The sequence below is a fragment of the Apteryx rowi genome, unplaced genomic scaffold (genome assembly GCF_003343035.1).
Source record: "Apteryx rowi isolate R43461 unplaced genomic scaffold, aptRow1 scaffold_162, whole genome shotgun sequence".
Lineage (NCBI taxonomy): Eukaryota > Metazoa > Chordata > Aves > Apterygiformes > Apterygidae > Apteryx > Apteryx rowi.
The window spans coordinates 1331434-1355970 of record NW_020447886.1 but is presented as its reverse complement, the minus strand read 5'-3'; the positions used below and the strand labels follow the sequence as shown (position 1 = coordinate 1355970).

Below are 24537 nucleotides of genomic sequence, written 5' to 3'. Positions count from 1 at the left end.
CGTCGGAGACTTACAGGGCCGCAGGGATGCTGGGGGCCTTGCCCGTTCTTGTCCTAGCAAGTCCTAGCAGCCCGTGTGTCTCTGAAAAACCGCGGAGCAGTGAGTCAGTATGTTGAGGGCACTGTTAGGACTCCAGGGTTTTTCTTGATGACTTGTAGCTAGTTTAGAAGCCCCTGTTATGTAGATATGGCCGGTTGTTTCAGCCTGTACCATTCTATGTGATAGTGACTTCATCAGTATTGTTGAAATTCTGCATTTTGATAATGAATTTTATTCTCCAGTCACTCTATAGATAAGTATATTATGCAAATCAATGCAGTTACCTTTAGATTTGATTGTTGTTTCTGTATTTAAGCACAGAATATTGAACCTGAAGTACTGAACCGTATCATCTTCCTTTTTCCAAACTTTTTGATTCTGATTTCATTCAAAATTTATGCACTTACAGCCCCTCTCAATTTGAGGTCATTTGACATATTAGTATCATGCATTTAATAAACATATTCTGTATTTTTTATAATTAAAAATCACTAATTAAAAATGTATTGGGTTCAAGATAGACCCTTACAGAATACATAGCCATTAAGGAAAACTTACTGCATGGTTTTAAATGCTGACTTATTTTATACACTCAAAATACTTTTGCAAGTTCATCATGTACCTAATACATCTAAATAAGCTAGTATTAAAAAGGAGGAGGGGTGACATGGCAATGTATCATCAAACAAATGCTTGCACTTTCTTTTCTTTTTCAGTATGCCCATTTAATATAAATACTAAAAGCGTTAAGATACTTTCAGAAGGAATTAATAAAAATTCTGGAAAATTAATTAAAACCCCAAAAGAAGGTGACTAAAAGACAGCTAGAACTGAATGTGTTCTTCCAAGCTTCCAGAAAAATTCATCTAAGATGCTGAATACTTATGGGTAACAACTGTGCTAGCAAACATGCCCTCATCCCCATCAGTCATTTGCCTTTTGATTAACTCCAGCTTGAGTGCCTAATTTTACGTATGCTATTTAAAGGGGGCAGGTGGCTCCCGGCTGCAGTGCTCGGGCCGGGGTGGGAGCAGCAAGAGCCCGGCATCGAGGAAGCTCGGGGCACGAAGACTGCCAGAAATGAACGTTACGGTTCAGTTAATGCTTCTAAGCTTAACAGGGTTTGGAAAGAAAGAAGCACTTTTCTGAAAGACAGAACTACATTGTGGGTTAAAAGATCATTTTACTTAAAAGAAAGAGTGCAGATAGGGTCACTTGGACTTTTCTTAAGGGGCCAGTAGGAGTAGCAGATGGGGGGGGGGAAATTTAGTATGTGATACCTGCAGTAAAATGCCTCACTTCATATTAGCTAGGCTATATCTTGACTTCTTAGGGCCTCTTTTGTTAAGTTAAGGTTTAAAATACAAATTGAGAGAAACCAGAAATCAAATGACAATTTTAATAGACTTTAGAACAGAGTGTACGAGTATAAAACACTGGTTTTGTATTTCAAAAGTTGCAGGAAGATAGCCAGTCATTTTAAACAGTCTTCTACAAAACATATGCCAGTAGATTACATAAAAGACACTATATACAATATAAAAGAGCAGAAAACAATCCTCACTGTAAAAATAATTTAAAACAAAGTATTTCAATTTAAAATATCTCCTATAGCACAAACTAATACATTGTGACATGCAAGTGAAAACTAAACATATTGCATTCTTTAGTGTAGCCAAATAAGAGCTGTATTAAATTTGGACCATGAGACAACATGCCAGCATTTTTAGATGAAGATAGAAGGCTGTTCTTAAATATTTAACTGTTGTATCTTACGTTCAAAGAACAGCTACTATACATCTTCCAAAATGTAATAAATATTAAAGCAAAGTATATGAATAATCTACATCTGTAGAGTTCATTTGGGCCGAGGTTGAAAAAGTGGTTTATAGAAAAATGCGGTTTCACTTACTACTGCGCAGTGCAATTTTACAAAATAGTTTCTAAAGGCTTGGAAACAATCTGCACTTGAAAATTTGCAATGTCCAGTTTTAAGGCAGCCTAGCACTTGAAGATACAATGTAGTAATTTCAGTAGCTGCTTTGCTAATACGCAGGGTGGAGCTAGCAGGCGGAAAATAAATTATTTTCCCAACCTGAGGCATGTCCTCAAAACAGTGTTCTCTCAGGTCAGGTTATTAATCTGCACTTCATCCACTTAACAGTGTAAGCAGAGGTTTCTGATAGCAGAGCTCGTTTCACCTGTTTCTTCACCTCAATAAGCACATAAGAGGAGGGTTTTTGCTCCCTCTCGTTCTCTGCTAGCAATGCTATTCTCAGCGCGGTCGAGCTTGCACGTTAGACCTTGGCAGTTTATCAAAAGCTATTTTTATGCAAGCTGCGCTATTTTTGTATACAACATGAAAAACTTCTACTGTAGGGGATCCATTTTGTTTAAATGCCAGTATTACAATAGCTAAGGAGCCAATGGCAACATTGCTTCGTGTCCACAGGAAGTATTAAACTCAGTAACTTGAGCATGAGGTGTTTTCACAGCACTTTCTGATCAGTCTCAAAAACATAGTAGGGTTTTTCAAGTGCTCACTGTCTTGTTTCCATTTTTAACTATCTACTCACATTTAAGTATGTCTCAAACATACAAAGTAACTGTTAAAGCAAAAATTAGCTGCCACAGTAGGTCTTACAAAATGCCAGTGTTTAATGACAGACTACGCAAGAATGAAAGGTTTAGCAGAAGCATAAGGTTTTAAATAAACCAAACTGTTACAAAGCAAGAGGTGTAAAAATACCATTCTTTGGTCTAAATTAGCTGTTCCCTTTATATTAGTTTAACATTCCAATGGCTTTTTCAAAAAACTGTTTAAAAATAATAAGCTGAAATTCATTAAGCAAAAATATGTATTATATACATGGATGCCTGATCAGACAGATGAACTTAAAAGTGAACATAGTGACAATTGTTTAGATAGTCTTAGTACCTTTAAAAAAAAAAAAAGATGAGTTAGTGTTGAGTGCGCAGTAATAGAATTTTATTGAAAAAGGTAAAAAACTAAGCATGAAAATCTGTTTTAATTGTTTATAAACACTACATCCTTATGGTTCTGTTGCTCTAAATTCAGACGTAAACATTCATTCTGACATGCCAAAGCTCCTAATGCTGGTGGAAAGTTCCTGTAACCAGTCAGTGATTACTTTACAACTTGTTGCTTGTTGGATGATCAGTCCCTGTGGCTTCATTTATATAAGCTGATTCATCTGCTGCATCTTGTTCAACTCCGTCTTCCCCAAATCCAGGCTCCTCTTCCCTTTCTGGAGCATCCTCATCCTCTATGCCATTATAGAACTCCTCAATCTCGCTCTCCTCTTCCACATCTAAGCTCTGGCTACGACATGAGCCACTTTCACTACTACTACCGCAAGAGCTAGAAGATATGATATCATCTTCAGAATCTGAGTACACCTCAGCACCATGGAAAATATAGCGATTTGGTGGTAAAAATAGATACTGAGTACCTGAAACAGAATTTTAAAAATGAATAAAAAGCTAAAGTGAATTATAGTCATACAAAATGTGGCAGACTTCTGGTTAGAAAGTATCTACATAGATGCATTTTCAAAAGTGATACTTAACTGACAAATCAAATTATATTAGAAACCCATTTCTTCCAGTGTATTATTAGCAATGGCACATACCATGTGCTTCACGGGAAAGCTAGGGATTTCCCTCTCTCCCACCTCCCTTTGCATAAAATAAAGCATTTCAACTTTGATCTTTAGCTACTTTTTTCATTGGTACATGTTGTATTCACAACTAGATTTCCATTATTTATAACACAGAATTGGAACCCACTGCATGGGGTATCAGACAAAGTTTAACGACAGCCTTTGTTTTAGAAAGTTGCAGTTTAATACCCAGTTATCCATCCTCACTTTTTTTGTGTGTGTGATAACTTATGTTCTATACATCAGTTAACAGACTGCACAGCTGAGGGTTTCCTTGCAAAGTCTGAGGTTTCCTTGCAAAGTCTGAGGTTTCCTTGCAAAGTCTGAGGTTTCCTTCAAAATGTGCCTGGTTCCAGTTGTAGGATTTGCTTTTTAACTGGTGTCGAGCCTTCGTCATTTGGTTCTACAAGGTGGCTGCCATACGGAATTATGGTCAAGTGTGAGCAGCTTCCTAAAACTTGAGGATCAAACTAATTTTTCTGAAAATGCTTTTGAAAATGTTAGGATTGAACACCGATTTTTTGATACTTCGCTTCAACCTCCTAAACTTTGATCTTTTCAAGGAGTATGCAATCACTCATTATAAAGGCTATCACAAATTACAAAAAAATTCCTATTAGCTTCTCCAAAACAAATAAAAAACTTAGGTAGTGGTGAATTATACTGTTTCAGTAGACACTTGCCTAAACAGAAGTAACCATAAAAAAAACAACACACACACTGCTGCCCTCAAGGGCAACTTACCGATTGATTTAAAGTTGGTCTAGAATACACATCCAAATCAAAATATGCAACACACTGAAATGAGTTAACACTTACCATCCAGCCTTTTGCTGATCTGTTCTTTTGCAGATCTGTTTACCCAGCACTTCCTCAGTATTTCATTTTTTTCTCTATTCTCTCCATTGTTGGATCCATTTTCCTTCATTGGTTCAGAGTTCGTTAATTCACTAGTAGTATTCTCGGGCTTCTCTGCGGATGTCTGCGTGTCCTGAAGCTTTTCCTCTGTGCAGATCCCTTTAGTTTCTGAGGCAGGATCGCAGTTTTCTACCTTGCATTCAGCTGGGTGATCTGAGGGCACCATGGAAGTGTCTGGTGGAGTCATTCTTTCTGGCGAACTAGAGTCTTCCGAAATGTTTAAAGGGGTAGGTGGTAACTCAGATGAGTGCATGTCAAGCTCTCTGTGTGTTCGCGGAGGCTTTTCTGTTATTTCAGAAAGCTTTACTGAGTTGTAGCAAAGTTTTGTATATTCGCTACCTAGCCTTTGACATAATTCATTAATAATAACATCACAGTCTCCAAGAAGCTCCACGTCGAAGTGTAGATGTGGCAAAGGTTCCCTATTAATTAAGATTTGAGGCACTTCATGGGGGATGGAACCTACGTACAGAAAAGATATTTGAAGAGAGCCACCTAAGTTTCACTTTTACGAGCAAATTATTTAGAAGGTTTAGTTTCTCAGAGTTGCTTTTATATATTCACTTGCAACACAACCAAAATAGATCAGGAATAAACTAAGCAAATCTCAAATCTACCAAAACCAGAACAGCAACTGCAGGTGCTATGCCTACTGGAGTCTACCTAGATTTCCCCCTGCCCCCGGTTTTTCCAATAAAAAGTGTTCCTCTTCTCTATCACTAGGAAATCTATGCACAGAAGTATCGACTGCTATCAGTAAGTTTTGTCAAGTGTTGAAAAGATTATTAAAAATAGTACTATAATCTTTTAGAGGAATTGCATGAATAGTGCATTCATTTCATGTACTTAAGTCCACATGAAGATTATATTGCTGGCAAATTACATCCCCTTAATTAGGTCAAAATGCTTGCAGGTACAGCCTATGCTGTAGAGGGTTGCTCAACCCACTTCTGACGCGTAGGGTTCCAAAACCCACCGGTTTGGTGACCGCGGATGCCTAACTAATGAAATCCAGTTCTAAGACAGGGATAGAGCAGGGGTTTGTGGGGTGGATCCTAACTTTCCAGTCCTCACACGTTTTCCATCAGCCTAAGCAGAAGGCTCTGCCTCCGGTAGAGCACAGAGCATGTTACTACGAACAGCACTGCTGCGGTTCTGTTCCCAGTTAGCAGCAGGTGCTAAGTGCCTGCCTTCTCAGGCTGAGCTTTGAACAGAATTTCCTTGGTACCAGCAAGTCTTGCATTCAGGAGGCAAATAAATCACTTGTGATGATATTTTCTGAAGGGCATTTTTTTTTTTTATAATGTATGTTAGTACAGGTGTTTTTCCTTATCATTTTTAAAAGCTAAGGATACAAGATGGTCAGGTGCTATACAGTGCCCACTGCTCATTATTTAACATTAAATACCAACTTTAAAATAAGCTGTGGCTCAGAAACCTAATGTACTTAAACATTGCATCAAAAAACTAGATCTGAACTTCTAAAGTCAAATCCTTTCTAAACATTTCAAGTAACTCTGAGAATGTATTGCAAACATTGAGAGAAGTTAACTGGATCTTAAGACAAAGTCACTCAAGTTTCAGCAAAGTAATTTTTTAGATTATAGTTTCATTGAGATCTATACTCTGCCGGAGGTCTAGAAAAAGCACTCAATTTTCTGCTTTGTCCATTTTGCATCTCAGCTTTACATAGACAATTAGATTTCATCTTAGAAAATCAGATGACTAATCTAGTTTCTTCTCTGAACCAGGACAAAAGCATTTCTTAGACATCATCTCAACTGTGAATTTTAATTTTTGATCAATTTTTTAGAAGATAAAATTATCAGAGATAGTCACTTACTTGGAATCAATGCTACTGGTCTTACTTTCAGTGAAGACCCAATAACAATGAGGAGATCAACTTCATTTTTGTCATACTTCATGGCGCGATGGAACTGCTCAGGTAAGTTCTCTCCAAAGAACACAATGTCTGGTTTCATGATCGCAAGCGGTTCATCAGGTGGACATCTGGGACATCTAGGAACAACCTGCATTACAACAGTTCACATTACTGCTGTGGCTGCCTGCTGAAAACCTCAGGTTTTAGCAATTCACAATGACCGATTTTGGCAAAAGACAAAGAAGTTTGGATGGTATTTCCTCATTTTAGTCTTCTGTGGATGTACAGACAAGGGCTTATCTTATTCTGGCCTGCAGCAAATGCACAGAGAAATAAAATTAAAGCAAGAATAAAGAGGGAGTCCTTTTAAATCAAAAAGGAGAAACCACACAAACCTACAGCACAGTCCTTATCTGACAACCGGAAGTCCAATGTGTAATTGCCTTCTGATAGGAACATATTTAGTCTTTGTTCAATCAGAACAAAAAAGTAGATTTCACTGTCAGTTGCCATTACAGGGTTTCATATAAAACCCTTCCTAATTAAATAGCATGTTACAGAGCTTTACCTACCTGCTTTCTCCTCTCCCCCAAAAGGCTACGTGTAAGTTACATATATAAAGCACATGCCACTGTAGCAGCTGGCTAGCAAGCAGCACACAGAACAAGAACATGAGAAAGAACTTCTGTTTGGTCTCCATTTTAAACTTTCTCCATCCTCCAAAAACAGAGCAGAATCCTTGTTCGCTAAAAAAGCAGATGTACGTTTGTGAGGAAGCAGACTGTCTTTCCTCCTGAAGCCAGAAGGTTTTTCAATCTTTGGGATATCTTTCAACTCCTCCTTGTCTTAAGACTTATTCAGGAACAAGAAAAGCAAGAAGGTGAATAATGTGAGTATACACAGACAAGACTTAAATTATTACTGAGCGATTTTTCTTTCAAAATGGTTCAGGTCTTCTCAGCTGTAGTCTCAAAGTGTGACACCCCAGAATAAATCTAAGGAGCTCTCATTAAACACAGCTGCACTCCTATTGCAGTCATCGTAAGTAAATTAGTGCTATGCAAAGGTGTAAAGAGAAGTATACTGTCTATTGTAATAGGAAAATACATGGAAACGGACATTTAAATGCATAACACCACCCTCTTGTACACAGTATACAAAAAAATACAGAACTTAGTTTAAATCAGAGAACCAATTTATGGATGTCTGCAGTAGGACACAAGACAATGCTTTCCATATGAGAAAGCATCAAAAGTAAAAGGCCTTTCTCTATAGTACTAATGCACCTCTCCCAAAATTCAAGTCCTTAAACAGAGAATCTCATCCTCCTTTGAAGAAATCCTTGTAGGAGGGATGCCCAAGAAGCAATATGGCAAAAGAACTAGAAAGCGATATGGAGAAAACCTTCCTGATATACCCAAGCTAAAGACTGTCTTGTAACCCCCCATAAAAGGGAAACTAACTAAAAAATTCCCCCAAAAGGGGCAGGATGACCTTGAGATTTTTCCTTGGCTCTTTAACGCTACATATTAGAAAGAAATAACACACAAACAACCAAAGCAGCTTTCCTGAAGCTTTCTACCGTGCTTTGTCTCTTCTGTTGATGTCAGTGATGCCTTTGCCTTACGGTTGGAGACTTAAGGAGGGATAGTCATTTGCTCTGTATTAGGAGGAAGATGAAATGAAGACCTCTAACTTTTGATCTAGTTTAAAGAGACCAGGTAGCAGTAGCTCTGTTTCCAGCATCTCCCACAGGAAGTCCAATGACTTGTGATTTAATGGATTTCTGTAGAACAACTGATGCCCCTATCCAACCAAATCATTTGAGTCACTGTAAAGGGCCCATAAATACATGTTTTCAACACTACACATCTTTCACTCACCAGCTTCTCTGCTAATCCTCAGAAAGGTCGTCAGTAAGGGGGAAGATCTATTCCAAGAGCTGAAATCGATACCAAGAAGTTAAGGCTAGTAATTGGCCACTCAATTGCCTAGGGTCCTCCTTCCCTCCAGAAGTAGCACTCCCCAAAACCCCACCGCCTCTGCTGATATATTTGTCTAATGAAAGAAAAGTGGAATTTCTCATTGACTGTTGATGTTACCAGTTTATCAGAGACAAGATAAGTAAAGATTTAGGGTTTAAGAATATCCAAAAACTGGGGCATATTTTCCATTGCTTAGGCCTTTTTCCCTAAATCTGAGACCCACCACCTCTCATTATTTCTTGAAGCTTCCCGAAATAGTCAGAAGCAAAGTAAAAAGATATTTTCCAGAAGTAACTGAAGAGAAAATTGTTTTCCTCAGAAGTTTGTTCTGTGTGATTTATAACTGCTGCTTCTTCTGATCCAGAAAGAAGGTTGTGTACAGCAAACTAGAGAAAGAACCAGGCACTTTATCTTGGAAGTGGCAGAAGAATGAAGAGCAGGAGCAAGAAATTGGCAATTTTCTATACAGATGATCTTATACAGTTCTCAGTCTGTAATATGTTGAAAGGACATTCCTGACAGTGAGATGCTAGCTAGTTACTTTCTCATGAAGCTCTTTTAGACTGAAAATTAAGACCGTCAGGGATGGACCAGAGCAAAGGAAAGGTATTTTTAAGGAAAACTGAGGACCCGGGGCCGTGTGCAACTCAACTTTCAAGCAGTGGAAGGGAGCAGAGAATAGAGACTGGACAATCTGTTGGACCTTAGGTCCCCAAACCATTTTTGTGGAGGCTGGTCCCTATTAGAGAACAAAGCTGTTGAAATGTACGGGCATTCGTTTAGTAAGTACAGACAGTTTCTTTTAAGGAACCCAGTTTTGTATTCTAGAGAGGTAACAGAAAACAAAAAACCTGAGCAGTACGTTGGGAAACGAGAGACTACAGAATAATAAGATAATAATGGCAATTACAACAATTTGTTCGGAGGCATAAAGGAAGAAGGATGTGTTTTATTTAAATAACTCTCCTCCTGTGCAAAGATATATTCAGCAATAACTATATTTATATTGCAGTATAAAAATCAAAAATTCAGTATTATGGCTCGGGCCTGTCCTAGAGAGATGCACCTTGTGTACTGTAAGATTACAGCTGAGAGACTGAGTGTAAAAAGCTTCTTCAATCTCCGTCTTGGGAATAAGCCCCCCCTCTGTTCTCATTCTTCAGAAACACCACTACAGGTTTTTCCTGGTCCCTTTCTCCTCCCCAGGCTTCTGCCACCGGCCACCAGCACAGAGCTTTGGCCTCACCTGACAAGGCTGCTGTTCTGCTGTGCTGAGCCCGGGGCTTCCTGGGGTTTTAGAAAGCCTGAGCAAACACTCACTTGTCACTGCTTTTCCTCGGCAGTTTGTGAGACCCAGAACTACTGATTGGATTTGAATGGGGAGAAAAAGGTAGTTAAAATACCTAAATGGTTAAGAGAAAGTCTCTGTTTCCTTGCACAATGGCAGAAGCTTGGTTCTAAGTATAAAAGTACAATGATTAGGAGGAAAAGGAGTTCTGACCACTAACAATCAAAACAGAAAACTACCAAATGCTTAGAGATGGCTGTTTTGGAGAAAAAAAAAAAAGAAGAAAAAAAAAACCAATTCATTTTGAGGTAAAGGAGCAGCAAACATGTATAAGATAAGCAGTATTTTAAAATAATAACAAAATAAAACATTTCAGACACTCAATACTTCCGTGTTACAAAGCATCGGTGAGATTGATGTTTTTTAAAGTTTTTACTCAAATACTTCTGAAAGGCTTTCATCAAGTTCTATTTCAAATTTAACACTTGAAAGATTTAGATCTCATCATGTTTCTCATTTAAAACAGTTCCTCTCTATTTGTATAAACAAGCTGATCTTCTTGATCAGAGAGTCATCATTGCTGCCCTTTCTAAAGAAAGGGAAGAGGAGCAAAGAGGGTCCACCCAAACCAAAGGTTATTTTACTCCGTCAGAGCGAAACTGGAGTAAAAATAGTAGGTTTGGCCCTTGAGCACTTCACACACAAGCAGGGAGTCCAGAATACAGAATAGTTCAGAAGTCCTAGGAGATGCAGTTCACGTATCGTTTGATCTCCTCCTTACTCAACAGGAGCTGCTCTATAGTTAGCAATTTTTCCATGCATCAGCTACTATTTAAACAAATTTTTACTGTAGATAAAGGCTCAAAGAGCAACCGATGTTATAAATGGCTTGAGAACGTTTTCTCAGTATGACTGATTTCAGACTAATGTTAGGTATAAATCCAACTTTCTACTTACCATCTTAACCTCTACTTTTCTCAGAGGTGGGTTTTGTTCCATTTTATTCCTGTTACCTAATTTTTTTTGCAGTATAGTATTTGAGCATACTTTTAACTACTAGAGGAAATGCTAAAATATGGATAGGCACTTAGGAAATATATACAAAAACATATAGCCTTTTAAAAATAAACAGAGATCTTTTAAGCAATATAGGATTTAACAGTTCCTATTAGAAAGCTGCAGTGAGTTAAAGTAAATTTTTACCTGATTGAAAATATCTCCTCGAACAACTTCACAATCAACTTTGTATTTACAGATCAGGCAGGAAGCTGTTGCAAAGGAACCTGATGGGAAAAACCCGTAAGATAGAAATGAGGATTTTCAGTAGTTCAGGTTTGCTCTCTTTGGCAAAGATGTTGTAATGCAAAGAGTGTTATACTGCAGCGCTAAAAAAATAAATAAAACCCAAAGTAAAATTAAAGGAAGATTCTTGTAGTACTAAACATAATTCCTCTAGATGTTAGCAGAAACCTTGTTTTAGAGGCAGGATATATCATGTGCATAACAACACAAATTATATTTTGTGTCCTCTTGTGCCCCCAGCCAGTCAAAGCATATACAAGGAGGGGAAAACAGAACTTTCCCTTTCCTCGTTACACAATTAACAGTAGCGCTGACGGTTCTGCAAACGGCAGCAGCAGGACACGAACCCACACAAATCTCAAGAAACTATAGTTATCAAAGGGCAAAATAACTTCAAGGAAATGCATTAGTAAAGACTTCACTCTGTGCAACTAAATAGCAGTACTGTTCCTTTCACCAGAACTGAGACGTTACAGCTATACTGGTCAACCTGAACACTGCTGTAAACCTGGTATCCAGCTTTTATCATTTGGCAAGACCGTGTAAAACTGGTTGCTCCACCCAGACACCTCGCAGCTCCCGCTGGCCTGGTGCGAAGCCGCTGAAGGCGATGCTTTTGCCTGGTGGAGCGCTGGCGTCCCTGTCAGTCTAAGGGGAAAGCTCATCAGCTGCCTAAGGCCCGCACGAACCTAAACAGCGTAAAGTCATCATGGTAAGCTAGACTGGCCTTTCGGTGCACATGTCTGTGAGGGAAAACAGCCTGCAAGGCCTTGTACCTGTGGAAGGAATAACTCTGGAGGCTGACAGAATGCTTAAGAATAAAGTGACAAATTGACAGATTTTTCTTCCAGCCATGAGCAAGGCTTAAAAAACTCCTTGAACCTGCGCATGAGTGTGCTGGTCATATAGTAAAAGCGTGGAGCTCTCTTCAGTGATATGAGGGCAACAAAAAGCCATGCTTTCTCCCCGTGACTGAGTAATGCACAAGGGGCTACAGGAGTCTCTCTTCAAAAGGGGACTTGTAGAAAAGTAACCATTAAGACTTTGAAAGCATCAAGCCTTTGCAGAAGCTAGGAACAGCTAAAAACATCCGGTACCAGAACTTTAACTGGAGTATTAAGCCGCCCAAACCAAAGATCTTTTCTGCTCAATATGTCCTATGCACAGCAGCCAACCAACACTTACACCGTTAGATGAAAAGATTCTGGGACTAAGTACAATATCAAAACATGCTTTGGGGATATTGTATCTGGGTAAGACAAAGATGTAGTGAAAGCCACAGAAAAGCTTGGAGCAGATCACTTCTGGATGACTGGCAGTTCAGCTCTGCTAATCACTGCTGACGTCAGGAAGCGTACAGCTTCTGGCACGCTGGCTCAGCGGTGTGATTCCCAGAACTTGAGGGCTTCTAAAAACTGAAGGAAGTATGATGATGATGATTTGCTCATTATAACTTATTGACAGTAATAATTTACTCCTCTATGCAGTGCCTGAGGAACATTTCTGTCGGGCTAGTCAGACCTGACCCTGTCTGAGGCATCTGCTGCAACCTACTTGCAATTCTTTATTACATCTATGAATTGTTTTCCCACCGTCAAAAGAACTTGAGCAAGAAGTTACGCTGCCCCATGCACAGCTCACATGTAACCAGCAGGCCACTGCTCCCGATCATTCAGCTGCAGCAGTGACAAGGCGCATGATCTAATTTCAGACATGGCAGCTGAATGCAAAAGCCATTTTAAATTCACAGARTGCATCCAAGATGCAGCAGTTTTCATACTAGCAACTTCACTGCAGTTTTGGAGTGTGAAGTGGGTTCAAAGGTTCATATATAAACTCCCCAAAACACTACAAGGTTTTGTGTCATTTGGCACATTCTTGATTAGCTTCGCACTGTCAGTTAGACAAAAAAAGGCAGATCAGAGCAGGAACGCATGTAGAAGTATGAACTCTTAAATAATAGTGTTTCAGTTTCTCTTTAGCCACTAGCATTAGTCACTAGCGTTTGCTAAACAGCAGCGTAACTAGGTCAGATAAAGCTTGATATGCTCTAAACAATCTTTGCTAATTTCCAAAGGCCTCAAAATTTCAAGCTCCATTAGGATTTTAAAGAGAATCTCTTTTTAATTCAAAATCAACTGATACAGGACATACACTAGAGCTGGTCTGAAACCTAGCTACTGTAGCTGTGCAACTGAACTAATGGGAAGCTTGAACGTGGGAGTGACGTGCAAGAACACAACCATGTAAAAAGCTCATGGCAAATACCTGCTAGGGGAAGATGGCCAAAAGAAAACACACGATACAGTAAGTACGTATGAACACCAGCACTGGATTTGGATTACTCGACAGGTTGGATGCTGTTGTGCGCTCTTTGGTCACCACTACAGAACATCATGCTTGCTCTGAATTAAAAAAAAAAAATTAAGCGAGAAATCCAGCACCGAGTTAAGCTCTGTAGTAAGGAAGCCCAGCGAGCTTGGTCCCTAGAAAAGGTGGTATTAGACAGACTAACAGCCACTTGCGGCTGTTGAATAAGCAGCCACCTTGGTGTGCCAGTATCAGACTGGCCTCCCTGAACGGACAGAGGCAGACTCTGAAAACAGGGCATCACTTTATCCAGCAGCAGGTAGTAGGGAATTCTACAGAAACAGACTATGCATCAGCGACTACTATTCATACCCCAGTGTCAAATACACCCAGGAAAGCCACTGCAGAGATGAACCTCTCTCTGAACAGCAGACTGACTTTCTCAGACCTCGTGGAAGCTAGTTCACGGTTGCCGACTTGAGAGCCAGGGTTACTGCTGCTGACCTAGAGGTCATCTTCAGCTCCGGTACTAAGGCTGACACCAGTATTGGGTCAGCTCTTTTCAAGGTGGCAACGCGGCTTGCAAGCAATTGATCTGTAAGGAAGGTGCTTAGTGATCTGGACATGCAGTACATGCTTAAGTGCCATGACTGTACTGCACAGACTGTATGTGACTTGCAAATTCCTGCTGGGACTGACAGACTCTCGCTGAGCAGAAAGATGTAGATGAAATAATTTCTTTAGCACTCAGACTCTTCTGAGAGATTACACGGGAAGTTACTTCTTTAAAGTGCTAAGAAGGATATGTTTCTTACAGTTTTGTAAAAAGACAGGGCTACTTTTAGGAAAGCCAACTAGTGAAGTACTCTTGGTAACAGAATCTAAAGTAGTGCCAGGAGGTACCTTGTGCTGAAGGTGGACCTTTTTCAAAGATCAGGATTACTATGAATGGTAGCAACTTCACTAGCAGGTCTGTTGCAGGCAGAACCGATTCCTCCTTCCCTTTAAGGGTCAGTGTTACAACGGTTTGAAACGCCTACCCTCCGACACTTTGTTCCCTCTGCCCTGCTGGGAGGACGAACTCGCTAGAACAGCCCTCTATATTCTTAACTTGCGAGCAGGGGTTACTGCTGTTAACCTGGAGAGCACCTTCCGTTCCAGTATCAGTGCTGACGCCAGTATTGTGTCAGGTCTTATAAACATGCCAGCGCTGCTTTAAGGAATTTGTTTGCCAAGTCTACTAAGTGATCCAGATGTCCACTTTAAGAACTCATTTCCTTAAAAATAGAGCCTCAGCCATGTAGTTGAGAGTTACCAGTTTCTGGAAATGAAAAGCATATCAAGCAACTGCTCGAATAAGAGATTCCACTGAATTTTGATATCATAATTACAGAACTCCGTATGACGCTGAAGGTGCTACAAGATAATGTTCAATTCAACAGCTGATTACTCCACAATATTTTATATATGAGATAAGAAGCAACTGAAGTGTCACAGCATATTAGGATTTCAGCGGAATATATTCTAATATATTTTAAATAAATAAACAGATAACAGCTAAAATTATTTCATTGACAGACAGCAAGAGGGAACTCTGAAAAGATTTTAACTTCCACACACTTTATGATCTCATACAAGAATATAAAGAAGCACCAAGTAAATTTAAAAAAATAGTTATGGTCTGAGCTTGTGTAAACAGGGCATGGATCTTCACTGATGCACAAAGACCACCATTTACCAACCATCATTTCTGAAAGAATTATTTCCCCTTGCAACATTTCTGCTCTAAATATTTAAACTATTTAAAAAAAAACGAGAGGTTGCATTTTCAAACTATAAAGCACACAGTTCTGTGAGCAAAATTTAGGTACATGAATATGCACATCTTGGTCTAGTCCATACTTATGTAAATGCTAGTGTTCCCACTGACTTGAGCGCACAAGTTGCCATTCATTCTCCTGTTGAATTTGAGAAAAAAGCATGATTGAACATACTGAGAAATATTTTAAAAGGAACTCTAAACTTTGCTGAAACTGTAATGGAAAGTTCAAATTAAGGAAAGTTTTATGCATTTCATGAAATAATGCAATATAAAGGAGCACTGGCTACAAACAAGAAATCAGGTCTTATTGGATATGTCTGAAGAAAATGTTTCTCAACCTCAATTTCTGTAATCTTTTTTCTCTTGTTATCCTAGTTCTCATAATTTTATCTTATATACTAAACAGTCAACATTTTAAAGGCAGAATATTCATTTCTGAGAGATGCAAAATATTCTATTTGGAGAGATAAAAATATGTCACATGGACCACTAAACATCATTTCTACACAAAAAATTAAGGAAAGTGAAACTTCAAGATTACTAACCGTGACACTGAATTATCCTTTGGATTCCTGCAACTTGTTCCAGTGTGTCTATGTTTTGCGTATAATTGCGAAGTAGTTTTCCTTCTTTGTCCATCAAAGCTATGAACTTGTGACAGAGAGATGGTTGGAATTGTCCTGGATATATTTCCTACAGAATTCAGAAGTACATTAGAAATTATAAATGAGCACTGAATATGTTTGTTCTGACTGCAGCAATTCATATAAAGCTGAATAGTATAAATAGTGGCCACGTGTGCAGTTACTATAGTCATTCCCTTCTCATTTTGCCATTCTCTCAGATACAACTCTTCTTTCAACAGCTGAGCTTCTCACCCTTTCAGGATTAATTGCTCCAAGCAGAAGTTTGTATTTTGTTCTTTATGCAGCAAAAAAGCAAGGCTTGGGTCTTTTTCGTTTTTGAGAGTTATGAAATAGGAAATTTATTTTTATTTTTTCTAAGTGTCAAATAATCTTAGTATTTCCCATTAGAAACACATCTGCTTTAACTGCAGTCAGCCAAAATTTTCATGAGGAATTTGGATTTCAGTCCTTTATTTGGGTTCAGCRATATTAGCATCCATTCCTAGAAAATGAAAGCTCAGAAAGCAGAACTACATATTGGATATAAAGGGTAAGGCCGGTGATACTCAGACCAACTTTGTCGATGTACTCAGTTACTGTAGTCACCAAGTTAAAAACACACGGCTTAGCAGAGCGATTCCGTTGTGCCTGACGGACGCTTAGCCTTTCCATTAGATCATGGGAGAGGAGGGAGGGATTTCTAAGGAACACATGGGAAGGAAATGTAGGTACTTTTATGGAATGATTTAATGTCTGCTCACAGGGAGCAAGGAGCGAGCCAAAAGGAAAAATTAAATGTGGGCACCCAAGTGAAAGCTTCACGGTAGGAGCCCCTGACCGAGCTGACCACCCGCCGTGGTACCCCCCGTTGCTGTGTGACGAAGACGACGTCAGCAGCAGCAATCTGTTGCCCAGGAACACTTATTTAGAGGAGAACCCCGAATTCCAGACCCTCTGCTCTCCAATTGCTTCTCATTACTGAGCAACAACTGGGCTAGAGTCTCACCTGGCAAAGTTCGTCTTTTCTTCTTTTTTTAAAGCAGAAAAAGCACAAGATTTACTAGCTAAAATAAAGCTAGCAATAAGGATGCTGCTTCCCACTTTCACCAGTAGATACTTTGAACTGAACCAAAAGTTCTAGTATACCAATGAACTTAGTTTGATTAATCCTTGCGATGGCTCTGCCTTCAGCTACCATATAGCTTAATCATTAACAAAATAAGACTTTTTGAAATTATTTGTTTTTCCCCCCCACATATTTCAAGTTACTCATAATTCTGAGGCTATAATAGGTCTATAGATTTAAACTGCAGCAGTGATCACGCTTGGTTATATCACCTAGTTTACGACAGGGCTATGATACAATTACTGGGAGATATTTATGTCATCCTAAGAGCTGGCATGTCTTAGTTTGTGAAGAAGTATGACATGCTCTGCCACCAATAACCTTACAAATAAATGGGAAAGGGAAATTGTGAGAAACTAAGAAGAAAGGAGAGAAGTGTAAAAAGATAAAAAAGATAGACAGACACTGGAAAAAGTGGAAGCAAGCAGCCATACAGAGGAACCAGGGAAGCATGAACTAAGATGAGTTTACAGCATTAATGCAGAGAAAAGTAAAATTGGATAGAGAACAGATAGAGATGTGTGTACATGTAGAAATAAAGGGTGGGCCTCTTGGTGTCAATATATGAAAAAAAAGGAGAAAACTTGAGGCAAACATGATGGCTATTGGAAAATACATTAAAAAAAAAGGCAAAACCCAAACACATTAGCTATACTTTAAAAGGTGTGTATTAAAGAGAGAAACTTAGCTTTGAGTCTGAGTGAGCTAGCTGGGTAAAGTAGCCATTGTTCAGAAAGGGTAAATAGCTTTTAGAGTTGACATTGTGTTTCAGGTTTTTGTTTTTGTTTTAAATAAGACATCCTACTTGCCACAAATTTGAAAACTTGTTTGGTCATTCTTTGCTCCTAAAAATTAAAGCAACTTAAGATTCCATGGATTAAGAAATTAATTTTCTAGCTGAACTGAATGATAGGAAAGGGAAGAAGTGAGAGAAATTATTTTAGTAATAAAATATTAGCTACACTGGATTCAGACTATTCTGATAAAACCTGAGTATAGACAGGCTCCTAGTAGTTGTATTTTCTTTAGATGTTAAAAAAAACCAAGAAACTGACTACACTAAAAAGCATCAAAATATGTTAATATCTGGATAGGAGGCAGAATACATTGATTTTTCTTTTCCCATCTTTGGATCAATATTAGAACAGTAGTATGAATTGTGAGCAAAGGGAAGAAACAGTGAGCACAACACTTTTAGTCATGATAGCTTTTCACAAGTCCTTACTGTTCCTGTAGTGATTCTCATAATATTTTGGTTTTATAGGTTGTCCTGAGGAAATTCCAGATTAAATACAATTACTTTTTGTTTCTGCATATGTGAATTCCTTCCTGTCTCTGAGATGCACTCTCCCCTTTTTAATTAAACCATTCAATCTCACTAACACCTTTCTAAAAACTGCTGCATTCTCTCTTTTAAGAGGTGAAAACAGTCTCTATAAAAAGGCTTTAATTCTCCAAGTCATACTGAWTCTTGTGAGAGCTATATAAAAACCTGAAACAGGAACAAAATTCTTAGTGTTTAAAAGTGTTTTCCTCCACTTACCTGTAAATACAGTGTTCAAGTGTGAATGTATTGTATGATGTTAAACAGTATGCCACAGCACGTCAAATCTGAATGTGGCTTTCAACATTATTTATGTGCTGGCAAGAAGTTCCTCACATTCCTATTCCTTCATTTTCAGAGGAGAATTTAACACCAACTAAGAATATTGAGGTTAGATCAAATAATTACATTACAACAGTTTCTATTTACCCTCCCTGAAATTAGAGACACGAACTAGAATGGTTGTATATAATAACCTTATAATAGGAATAGTTAAAATAAGCTGAAGATAAAATGTTGCTGAATATTTCTAGTAAGGCTAATATGTGGCTGCATACAATGATTTAAGTAACACTGAGGATATAAAGTTGATATATTGCGAAGACTCTACAAGGAGAAAGTCATTATGACACTGAAAGAGTCCTCTCATTAAATTCAATACATTAACATATTTTCCATCTAGTTTATATAAAAAAAGACAAAGATGTCTTTTATAAACAAATATAAAACTATTCTGTTAATGTATCTTCTTCTTATTATTTATCTTTACTGTCCAAGATGAGAACAGTTGAAAAACCGTACCTTTGCAAACTTAAAAAATGGCCTGGGATCCTTTCTGAAGTATTCTATATCAAACATTGCTTGAGGATCTGGAAGGTCTGGAAAGTCTACAGCAAGGCGTGCATAGATGCCATCTCTTGATCTAAAGTCAGGTATTCCACAAGACACAGAAACCTGAAATATATTTTTGCAATCTTAAATAAGCAGAACTATACATATTTGGCTATAAAGAGTTGCTACAATACAACATATTTGTGAAACCACACTTCTGTGTAATAACATATGTTAAGAACAAAACCAGTCTGAGTTATCCATATTTATTTTTCTGTTTTGGGGGGGGGTTTTGGATCAATTTCCAAATAACAAGCAGGTGAAACAGTCTGACAACCCAAGCAAAAAAACCTTAGTACAATCCATAAAAGCAGTAACAGGACACCAAAACTAACTTTTAGTACTGAAAGTTTTGTAACAAGTACACAAAGATTTAAAATAGTGTTGCATTAAATTTGAATTAGAAAGTGTTCACTGATTCACTGATCTACTAACTTAGCATTGCACAAAGTGGCTGGTATTTTATATGCTGATGCAGTAACAGAATAGATTCTTACTTTTGATGAATAAAACCCTTTTGATCAACAAACTAAGCTAAGCATTGTAGTGTTTGATAAGACTGTAATTTATTGTCCCAAACTATTCAAAAATACTATGAGAAGAGGAGGAGAAACAGGTGTATGATAGCGATTATAGAGTGAGCAAGATTGGGTAATAGAAGTAGCAGTGCTTTTCTGACAAACTGGTCTGATTTGGATTATTCACCTTTTCTGAATAACGTCACACTYTCCATATATGACTGACTGACTTTTGTACTGTGATCAGGTTCATAGATATAAAGCTGCAAATGTACAACTGTCCACAAATTTGGTTTAGTAAAACGGTGAGTAATCTTACTACCACAGTAAAGCAGCACAACTTAAAAGCAGAATTCAGTCTACTGGAAATCTAATCAAAGTCTTGTTATCCTTTTTCTTTTGAGTCCTATTCTTCTACTCCTCCTAGTCCAGTCAGGCTATTGTAAGAGATTCACTGAGATTTCATTAAAAAACATTACCTTTGTTTCAGAAGAAAAAAGACTAGGATAGAAATGTTCTGAAATGGGTAAATATGATTTTATTCCATAATTATTTTGCATGAATACTAGACAAGTTATGAAGCAATTGTTTAAGGTTTAAATGTTTAAGAATATTTTCTTAAAAGGAGAGGGATGGTGTCATTTCCAGTTTTAAATTCCAGTCTTGCAGTGTGCATGGTTCTAGTGGACAGCTCTACCTCCTCTTCTCATCTAATGCCAGTTATTTGATCACGAACATTCCTGGAGTCAGATCATCTGCATGCTGTAAAGCACGGGATAAGAATTTAACCAACTATCTATATACTCTCACACTGTCATTGTGGCAATACGTACCCCTGCTCCAGTCAAGACCATTATTTTTTTGCATTCTTGTAAAAGTTTCACAGCATCATCAATAGTATTAATATCTTTTCGTTTTTTTCTTTTTGGTGGTTCAGACAGAATGTTTATAACAATTTGCCACAGCGTCATGTCATCCAGTTCAGGTGGAGGGATTGTTTCTGGTAGCAGGTCTCTCAGAATTGTCCGTGGGTCTGTACCTAACATGAGATGCTGCTGAACAAAAGTGTAGGGACCTAACAAAGAAAATTAAAAAAATTTATATATAATTATTTGAAATCAACATTCAAGTATTTCAGGTGATTATGCTCACTATTCCATTTATTAATGCTCGCTACTTCATCTTATTAATCCAGTGTAATGGCTTGTTTTATCAAAAACCATGCATGTCTTACTCTAAATTCTGAGCTGGGATTTTTTTTTTTTTTGGAATTATTTTATGTTAACCCATGATCATTTCTTAGAAAGTTTGTCAAGGTAAAATCGCAGTTTGCCAGATGCTTGGAGACTCTTAAAAGATCACACATTAAGAAACATGATTTTCACAACGTGTCTCCATCTTATTACTCCATTCTTTGTATTTTTCCAATATTTTGTAGGATATATACAGAAATAAGTTGAAGAGACAACATACATACACATACCTTTTAGTCATATTATAAAACACCACTCTAAATAGACAAATAGGGCCCACCAACATCTGGATTTTTTGTTGTTCTTAGGATTATCTACCCCTAACAATTCCCGGCATGACTTCCTAAAGCTATCAAATCAATCTTTCCAAAAGACCTCAAAATAGAGTGGTAGAAGGAAAAAAGGTAAGTCTTAAGAAACTAAACTGACAAACAAGACCCAAATAGCTATCACTAAGGCTAATTACAATACACATAAAGAAAACAAACATCACATATATTTACCCTAAAGGTACCAGCAGTGATTCCATAATGAGGGATCAGCAACATATGTTCAAGTGAAAATACTGTGCAAGATATTTTCTTGCTGCTATTCTTATCAATACTGACAAAGTGACATTGTGGTACTATCATGCCTGTGTAGGACACAAGACCTCAAGCTCCAACCCGAGGAGGACCTGGAAGCCCCTTCCCCACAAAAGCCACCAGTCACCTCATCAGCACTTGTCTCACCTCTGTGCAAGGCAAAACCTGCTATTTTCTACTGAGTTCCTAACTGCCATGCCTAACTTTAAATATGTAATAGATAGGCCAACTAACAATTCCCAAAGTGATATAACCCCTAGGACAGTAAGGCCTATGGATTGATTTGGCTAAAATCACATAAGAATCAGCTCCTTGTTCCTTCAAGTATGAATAATGCTAAGTAATAGGTTAGAAATATGCCATAAGTCTGTTCAATTTAGTGAGTTTGTATACTTTTAATATAGATCAGGGCAGGATTTCTATTCAAAAACTATTCATAATTTTAATGAAAATACAGTAAATTTAAAGAGATACCTTTTTAATTGCCTTAAACATCACACAGAATACCATCAACAATTCTAAGCTGCTGAAAAAATAGTAATTGAAAGTCTTTTGGAACAGCAAAATAAATCATTTGAAGACCAGGAAGAATTAAATAACTGTTCAAAAGTAACAGAAGCTGTAAGAACATTATATAAAGTTTCTACCTATACGTGGTCTTGGAGTCCAATCACTAGAACTTGCATGTGAGGCTCTGTCATCTTCATCACTATCACAGGAATGAAAACCATTGGCTATGATTTCATCACTAAAAAGGAAGTTATCTGCAAGACAGAACAACAGTGACATTTTACAACACTTGAGCAAAATGGCACAGTTCATATATACGGCACAGATATATATTTAAATACATCACAAAACCTAAAATGGTATGCTTTTAAAGTTGACTTGCAACGAATTACAAAGAGTATGACAGGTATTTTTGCTATTTAAAGACAAAATTTTTCTATCCTACATTTACTTTTTTTGTTTTGTTTTTTAAGTTTGTAGATATCATTCCAAGACTTCATTAGAATTACTGCAGGATTTATTATGTTAATTCTGGCCTTTGGTGTGCTGGATGTTGACCTTAGTGACTTTTCATTCTATGAAGTGCTAGGCACTGTGTTATTTTGTATCTTTAAAATAACTCCAAACGTTTGAAAATTGTGATTCCTTTCTCCTCTCTCTCTGAAATTGAATACTGTTAAATTTATGCGCTACCATTTATAGATCAATCTTCGACTAGGTTTTAAGAGCACAACACTAAAAAAAACACAAATACACAGTCAGATACAACTGAGTTACAGAAATTTGTTAGGTTGTTATCCGTCAGCTGAGCTGCAATAGGTGACCACATTTTCTGTCATAATTGAAACAGGATAAGAGGATGTACACTGTGTACACGCTTTTAGCCCATTTCAGTTATGACAGAAAATATGCTGTCTTGAACCATCTGCATGAAACTTAACTCATCCATTCTACCTTGCAGCAGGGTTTGGTTAAGAGTAGCACATAGTTACTTGGGCTCAGCCCGTGGCCTTAAGCCAGAGTAACTCAGTCTAACTTGATCGTGTGTCTAGATTAAGGAGTCCAGAGAGGAAAGGGGTACTTGTTTTACAACACGCATTAAGCTTACTGATGTAACATTTAGAGGGAAACACAAATTTCAACCTCAGCAGCTTATCAGAATATAAGCTACTAAGACTTTTATTTTGTTCTTTTTATTTGTTAGAAATAGGCACAGCAACCATAGCTTAATTTATTGAAAAATCCAAGATTATAAACAAATGAGACAAGTTTCAGTCATGCTCTCCAAAGCAAAGAATCTTTATAGCAGTTTTCAACCTTTCGTTGAATAAAGACTCATAATATTTTAGCTAGGTTACTTCACTTCATTCTTAAATAAAGAGCAGTGCAGAACATCAGCATTTTTATTCAGAGATTGTGTTGTCATATTCTTTGCCTTTTCCTCATTTGCAATAATACTTTATTCTGACTAGAATGGAAAAAAGCAGAGGACAGAACTTCACTTTTTACACTCGCTGTTTTGTTCTGCAATTACTATTCCTTATTATTAATCTACATATTTACAGCAGTTTTTCATTCCATCTCATTATGCATGAAGTTAGTGACTTTATTATGAAGAAAAAAAGTTATGAAGAAAAAGTGATTAGTACACATCAGTAAATGTGAAGTGTTAGTTTTAACAGAACTACCTTTATGTCTTCTACGCAAAGAATCAAAGCCTACATTATTAAAGATTCAAATCACATAAAGGTCACCAATTATCTCGTATTTATGAAACACTGTGATAAACAGGCTAAAGCAACTGTTTAAATTGTAACACTCCCTGCCTAGTTATTTGATTCCTCAAGGGAATAAAGGTGATTCTTGCCAGAAGCAAGCCATACAAAGCAGAACATGCCCCAGGATTTGAGTAACTTGAGCAAGAAGGCTTCATGCAAGGCATTTATAAGAGATCATTAGTTCAACTCGTCTGCTGTTCCAATGAAGTTTTTGAGTAACAGGGCTGTTCCACGTACAGCGTACAGCTCCTGTTCCCTTCTGCGCAGCTTCGGCACCAGCACAAACCGTCTGCACAGCTTTACTCGGCAGTTACAGGAAAAACACCTTTAACTGCATGTAAAGACCTTACTGGCAGAACGCAATGCCTTTCACCATTTCAGAAGTCTCTCCCAAGCACTACCTTTAAAAAAATTTCGGTAACGCAATGCAAAGTACGTTTGTACAGACACTGCCTGCACAGCATGCCTCAAGCATGTACTTCTAGAGGCTGACAGTCCGGGTGTGCGCTCCGGTCACTGACACCTCAAACAGGGCTGCAACTGGAATTTATCGCAACAGCAGGTCAAGGCAGCTGCTCGCTCCTGTGCTTTTTTACGAAAGCTTCCAAGAAGCATCAAAACAAACAATTACCGCAGCAGCAACTGCGAGGAGGAAAGGGGGCTTACGATTTTTCGTTTTTAGCAACTTTTTGCTGCCA

At 37.9% G+C, this 24537-nt stretch overlaps 1 protein-coding gene across 1 annotated transcript; it reads right to left on the bottom strand.

The window, feature by feature from the left end:
• Positions 1 to 1424: 1424 nt before the first annotated feature.
• SIRT1 (sirtuin 1) lies at positions 1425 to 24190 on the bottom strand. Its single transcript, XM_026059950.1, has 8 exons — positions 22199 to 24190; positions 20548 to 20789; positions 19107 to 19259; positions 15775 to 15922; positions 10999 to 11078; positions 6484 to 6670; positions 4542 to 5102; positions 1425 to 3512 (listed from the first exon to the last, which is right to left on the bottom strand). The coding sequence occupies exons 1-8, from the start codon at positions 22371 to 22373 to the stop codon at positions 3193 to 3195; spliced, it is 1866 nt and encodes a 621-aa protein (XP_025915735.1). The 5' UTR covers positions 22374 to 24190; the 3' UTR covers positions 1425 to 3192.
• Between the last annotated feature and the right edge of the window lie 347 nt (positions 24191 to 24537).

Coding starts and splice junctions, on each gene's coding strand:
- SIRT1 (XM_026059950.1), bottom strand. CDS start 22,373: ATGAACTGTGCCATTTTGCTCAAGTGTTGTAAAATGTCACTGTTGTTC. Junction 19,260..20,547: donor TGGTCTTGACTGGAGCAGGG/GTACGTATTGCC, acceptor AATATATTTCAG/GTTTCTGTGTCTTGTGGAAT. Junction 15,923..19,106: donor CATTTTTTAAGTTTGCAAAG/GTACGGTTTTTC, acceptor TGAATTCTGTAG/GAAATATATCCAGGACAATT.